The following is a 6,909-nucleotide window of genomic DNA, read 5'->3' as shown; positions in this document are numbered from 1 at the left end:
AGGTGAAGTTTTTTTTTACCTAATTCATCCAAGAAAGTTTCCAGACTGAACTATAATCTAAACCCAATATTGTTTTGTATAATCCGCATTTATTTTTTAAAATCTGGAAACATATTTTCCTTCCCTACCCATTCATTCGAAAGCGTTTTAGTTATATTACATCCTAATATCATTAATGTCAATAGAAATTTTTACTTATTTTCATATATTAGAAATAAGATTGTGATTAATCATACAATTTTACATCAAATTTACTAGTTTTATTTGTCTCAGATGTAATCCTTGTGTTTATTTACTCATGAGTTGTGACGATACGTGTTGACAGCAATCTTTATTCTTATGTTGCATCTTTACATGTAAAGGGATTTAAGATTATCGTTCATATCCTAGGTACAAATTTACTAGTTTGGTTTCGGATGGGATATTCGTTACCATTAGTTGAAAGCCTACAATTGCAGAGCCCAAAATTGATCGCATCAGCGCAAATTTATTCATTCTGTGACTTCCTCTAGATATTAAAACGTAATATTACACCGTCATTTGATTTGGTTTTTCCTTTCTATATTAGACTATTTTCACTGTAATTTGTATTTGCATTATCTCAGATACTGAGTTATTTCCCTCCCTTCGTACTAATATGAAGTATGGCGAATAGGGTCATTGCACATTTTAGCTAGATCCTGAGTTAGTTATCGACGCCTGACCAGTTGACTTCTTGATTATTTATTAATATAACTGGGAAAAAATGGACATCATTACTTTTTATATGATTCTTTTTTGTTGAATTTTCATAGGATTCTAAAAAATCACTAGTTTGGTATAATTATCAAATGATGTTATCAGGTCAAACACTTGTGTTAACACGAGCGAATGATTCTTCAAGTCAGGTAAATTTCAGTTTTTTATTCTTCCTATCTTTCATTTACATTTATACTTAGCTTTACACGTTTTGTTTTAATTTTATCATTATCATATGCTTTGTTCCTACTTCTTATTTGTACTTTTATGTAACTATAGACAGGTTTAATGTAAGCAAATCTCTTTCTCTCTAGGCGTTTTTTCCTCTGGGGTTAAACCAAATTGAACTTGATATATTTTTACACTGTTAAGGGAAAGTTTATCAGCAGTTATATAGCCACTACTATTTTATAAATTAAGTCATATAAATATTATCTAAAATACGCAAAAAATAGTGAACCTGTTGTTTTGTTTTCACAGAAATTTGGTGCCACAATGTTCCTTTATTGATCTTTTTTCTGATCGTTCAATATTAGGTTAATTATCCTACATTATGCATAGGTAGCTAGGTGGGTGGAGAAAGAGGAAAATGGATAGCAGTTGTTTAATTAATCGATTATACTTTCATTTGACAATATATTCGAACTGTAAATTACTGACTAACTGATTCATTACACTGTAAAAAATAGTGGTTTGATTTTACACTGAAATCGAAGATATTTCGTTGTTGCTTTACTTCTCTCTCTATGGATTCAGTCATCTTTAAATATTTACACTAAACTAGGCACTAAACAAATATTTCTGTAGGCATAGTTAAGTTATGAACTTTTTTATTTCGAGTGTATTCGCACGTAAGACTCCCATGCTTTTTTAGTGCGGTTTCTGTTGGAAAATGCATTGTTTCCCGAAAATTCGACTAGAATCAACCAAAGAAAGGAACTTACTAATAATCTCCATTTTAAATTTGCAAACTGCACCCATGTCGTTAAGGCACACACCACGGAACTCGCTTCCTGAATGGGTGGTTCTCAAAGACACCTTTGAAAAAATATGCAAATGCCCGCGCATTTTCTCGTATATTATCAGTTGGAGTGGGGAGTAAAATTTTAGCATTTTTTTGTTTCCTAGATAGTTTAGGGGCATTGCAAAAAATCCAGTCGAAGAGCGCTGGGTCTGATTCACTATTATTTAAGTTTCGATCGTATAATTGAATATGAGTTATAACAGTTAACTTTCCTTTCTGTTTGTGATAGAGTATACATCATTTGTTCCTCTGTCGGTCAATTTTAATTATTATCATTACATAACCCATAATGGTATTGATATATTCATACCAATTATATGGATAATGCAATAATTATCAATTTTTATGAACAATCAGTTGTTGGACAAAGCTTAATTATTGTAATGCATAACCCTCGTGAATAACAGTGTAATATATATATATATATATATATATATATAGTATTTGATATCTTTCATGATGAGGTTGTTTATAGACTTCAGTATTTTTCGACAACGAATTTTGTTTCATTCAGATTTCTAATTATCACGCTGATCTTAACGACAATCCCATTCATATTCATATTCCATTGTCTGGAGAAAGTTTTGTTTGGTATTCAGCTTCCGAGTTGCCCGGGATAGCATGTACATCTTTACCATCTAATTGGGATCCTGAAACTGGAGTTATTGGCGTATTACACAGTTCAAGATTAAACTTAACATGTTACCTTAGCTTTTCGGATCATCAGATAGCGTCTAATATCTTTGGTCATCATGGACCAGGGAAAATGAGTGAAGAGTCTAAAAAGGTAATTATTTCTAATATTCATCTCTTTGTTGTTACATTTTTTGCCGTATTTTATTCTTTGTCAACAATCACAATTCATTGACCTTCAGGACGTTGACAATTGTTTTCAAAGCTTTTCTTTTATTTGTCTATTTTTATGAACTCCAGTTTCTTATAGATGTCATACTATCTCTTTAATATTTCTTTATTCTTACAGTCGCTGTCACGAGATTAAATTATTTCATTCATATATTTATCAACTGTTGGTTTATAACTTTTAGTTAAATGTACAATTTAATGGTTGGCAGTGACTCAATTTGTTAGAAACAAAGTTAAATACCTTAGATGATGACATTGCAGTGAACGAAAACTCGGGTACGGCAAAACAATTTATTGTTTTATGCAAACTTACACAGTGCCTTTGTAAAATATGAAAATCATTCATTAAATACATTATTTGGATATCTTGCTTCAGTTGTCCTTTACATACTTCATCATTCCTCTGATCCTGTTGTTATTCCGATCGCTCTTCGTTTTCATTCCTCTTCTCTTTATTTGTCTTCTGTTGGTAAGCATTCTACTTCCAATTCCTGCTACATACTGCTTGTCTATCCGCACATGTAGTTCACGTCACACTGATCTACTCTTTAAAAGAAAGTCAAGCAACAAAGCAGGCATATTTGGGATGCGATTCTCCCCCTCGAAATGCAATATGTTACTTCAGGATTGGGTTGCATCGACACCTGAACTAATGATAGGGAGTGAAGTAGTTGAGCGTGTTGACAGCTTCACATATCTTGGGAGTATCATCAGCCCTTGTGGTCTGGTGTGTGACGAAATCTCAGCACGGATACAGAAGGCTCGACTAGCTTCCACCAACTTGCGTCATTTATGGCGTAGGCGAGATATCCGTCTAGCAACCAAAGGATGGGTTTACTGTGCAGCAGTTCTTTCCTTCCTACTTTATGGCAGTGAAACATGGCCGATAAGAGTAGAGGATATTCGTAGGCTACTAGTATTCGATCATAGGTGTCTTCGACTCATTGCTCGTATATCCTGGGACCACCGGGTAAGTAATGCAGATGTTAGGAAACGGGTACTAGGTAAGGATGGCGAATCGATTGATGAAGTAGTGAAACTTCATCAGTTGAGATGGCTGGGACATGTGTTACGTATGCCCAACCACCGACTGCCCCGACGTGCAATGCTTTATGGTGTAGGAGTAGGTTGGAAGAAAGCTAGGGGCGGCCAGACCAAAACATGGCATAAATCCATGAAGTTGCTGACAAGTGGACTGAGCCATGTTGGTAGGTGTAGACTACCTGGTTGGGATCCGCGAGATGATGGCAACTGATAGTTAGAGACCCTGAATGACATGGCTCAAAATCGTTTACAATGGCGAAGGTGCATCCACTCTTTGTGTTCTGCCAAATTTTAGTCTTCTGAATTCTTCATGTCCCTTTCTTTTTCTCTTTCCAAATTTATTTCACTGGATTATACTCCTTCAATAACATCTTCAAACTAAAATCTTTGGATTACTGCTTATACTATTACTACGATAACTTATTACGACAACTTCATCTCTGTGCTAATGTGGTATGGCAACTCGAACTGATGTACGTACGTACGAAGTTCTACGTCGTAACTGACTGACTGACTGACGTCTACTCTTTAAAAGAAAGTCACTCTTGAGGTCATTTTTCTCTCCGTGCAGCTTTCTTTTTTGTCACAGCCTGTGCCACGCTTCCCGCCGAAATGTAGAGTCCACCAGCGCTCTGACTACCGTATCTTTGTCGACCTGTAGGGCCCAGCATCCAGGACGTTCCATGTCTTCTCCCCGTCGACAGCGACTGCTACACCCAACGCCGTTTCACCAGGTCACTCCAACAGTACTTAAAATAATTTATGGTACCACAAATCTATCCACGTAATTCGCCCCTCTTTCCTTTTGTCCCATAACTTTTATTCATTTTATTTGTAGGAGTTTGTAATTTCCTATTGCTAATATTTTGGACTCAAATTTATCAGGCTGTGTTAGTTGATGTACATGTATCAACCGATCACAGCCCTGTCATTATGGCTATTAAATCTAGGACACGCATTTCGTCTTATTCGGGGCCCATCAACGGTTTCTATATTCATTATTTACTTTAGTTGGATTGTTAAGGTGGTTTAATACAATGTGAAGATAATTTTCATTATATCTCGGGTCTGGGACAAACAGCTACCCAATTTCAATCAACCAATAAACAAATTTTTTTATTAGTCTTCATTTTTGATTGTTAAACCTTGTGTGCACACCTCGGTACTTGCATTATGAATGGCTAATTTTCAAAGATAAATAAAAATAATTTATAAGTTGTTGGAGATACTAGGTCCCTAGAAATCATTTGGTAAACGTCTTAGTTTTGTAATTTTATCTCGGAAGTTTGAGTTTCTCATTTTCACGCCAAGAACGCCCATTTTTAGCTTCAGATTATATTTCTCCCTTGACAGGACCTTAAATGTCATTGGTTCATTCCCTTTCTTAATACGCTACTTTTTGACGTTTTCTCAAAGAAATTTTTATATTGTATATATACTCTTGAATTGTATACCTGTTTGTCCGTACTTCTGGCTGCTTGTGGAATATACCTTTCCCTAAGCTGAACCTGGTCTTCTCCCTCTAGTTAGCAGGGCCTGAACTCATTGGAATAGTTTAGCTTGTTTTGTTGTGTTGCTGATCCTTCGTTCCGTTCACCGATTTTAGGTGATCTCGTAATCTTTTCAAACGTGGCATAAGTACACTAGCATTTTTCTCTGCCTTATTGTTGCCTGGAGTAGGTAACGATCTTTTAACTATCTTCCCATTATAAATATATTAATTTATTTATAACAATCTACCCAATGCTCAATTTATTCAAAATTATCAAATCAAAACTTGGTAATGATACCATTAGTTTAAAGGCTGAACAGAAAGTTTTTCGGGGGGGGGACTGGACATAATAAAAGTTCAGTTGAAGAGTGTTGGTCCACTCATGTGTTTTGATTGCGTTAAGATTCAAATTATATAGCTAGAGCCTGGTCATTACAATAGTTTTAATATCTAATGTTGTTTTATTATTAACATCTCACAGAAACACTCCACAGCAAATTCATCTCAAAATAGCTTGCCATCACATAGATTACGTTCTAAGTTTTCCTCTGGACGATCTAGTCTTGGTCTTGCTGGACCTTCTGGTGTAACTCCACTATTTAAAGCTGTTGGAACTGCTGCGGCATCAGTTGGTATGCAGCTTAGCGAGTATGTGAATTTTCAAGGATTATTACAGTCGCATAAACAAGCTACAGTTTCTGTCTCTTCTCCACAAGAGTCTGCTTTATCTGGAAATGGTGATATTAGTAAATCAAATGGTAAGTTTTTGTTTAAGTTTTTGTGGTTCAGTCGAACCTATAATAGTACGCGGTCAGCTGTCTGAAAAACTACAAAACTGAATGTGTTCTGTTGTCATCTCCGAACTTTCTTTTCGACGAAATCATTTACTTAAGCTGTACATTCGTATATATAGTGATATGGAAAATATATGTCTATAGTAGGCTAGAAAATATTTCATTATAAATGGATTCGACAATAAATAACAAATGAGGTGACGTACTAATCAAGGGGTAAGGAAGAAAATAATTTATGGGTCAGATAATAGTTCAATTGACAGATATGAAGAGAAGCGACAAACACAAAGGTCATAATAATAATAATAATAATAATCTGAGTAATAATCAAGAAAACTTATATAAGGTAATAATAATAATAATAACTGATTAGAGTTTAAATGTAAAATAGTAATTTAAAAAACAAAAAACCGATAATAATCAGATAAAAGTACAGAAAAAACAAAAAACTCCAAAAAACGTACCCAATCCAAAAAACGTACCCAATGAGGGTAAGAGGTTGGACAAATCGTTTCTGCACGCAAAGTTCAGGCTTGAATTCATGGATTGCCAATGCCTCAGCAGTGCATAAAATATTGATTCGACCTCCCTTTGATCCGACCTCCCTTTGATCCGGTTCCTTTAACTCTATAGACTATTTTAAAAGACGTCTCTTTTGGAGCAATGTGTCCACAATTGATCAAGTGCTCATGTATCGAACTGGTTATTTTTTTACATTCACCTTTTAGGAGCCAAGCTGGATAGTGTTCAGAGATACGTTTGGAAAGCGATCGCTTTGTGCGGCCTATATAACGTGCTCCACATGAGCAAGTAAATTTATAAATACACATCTTTGTGGCCCAAAGCGAAAGTTTATCCTTAACACACCCCCGAATGGTAGGCCGGCTATAGAAAACTTATTCCGAGCTTGGCTGTGTAAAAAGTTTTATTCAACGATTATTGAAAACCGTTTT

The 6,909-nt window shown here is 35.2% G+C and overlaps 1 protein-coding gene across 1 annotated transcript in view; it reads left to right on the top strand.

Moving 5' to 3' along the window:
• Smp_180150 (DNA-directed RNA polymerase, putative) overlaps positions 1-6,909 on the top strand; it is a gene marked incomplete at both ends in the record, with an annotated part of 70,337 nt that overhangs the window by 23,449 nt on the left and 39,979 nt on the right. Inside the window, 3 exons of the mRNA XM_018791936.1 lie at positions 795-887; positions 2,277-2,549; positions 5,644-5,920. Of these exons, the coding sequence (XP_018644846.1) occupies positions 795-887; positions 2,277-2,549; positions 5,644-5,920 (643 nt within the window). The remainder of the gene's footprint in view (positions 1-794; positions 888-2,276; positions 2,550-5,643; positions 5,921-6,909) is intronic.

Source organism: Schistosoma mansoni (genome assembly GCF_000237925.1).
Source record: "Schistosoma mansoni, WGS project CABG00000000 data, chromosome 1 unplaced supercontig 0010, strain Puerto Rico, whole genome shotgun sequence".
In the NCBI taxonomy this organism is placed as follows: Eukaryota; Metazoa; Platyhelminthes; class Trematoda; order Strigeidida; family Schistosomatidae; genus Schistosoma; species Schistosoma mansoni.
This window is presented reverse-complemented; position numbering and strand designations above follow the sequence as displayed.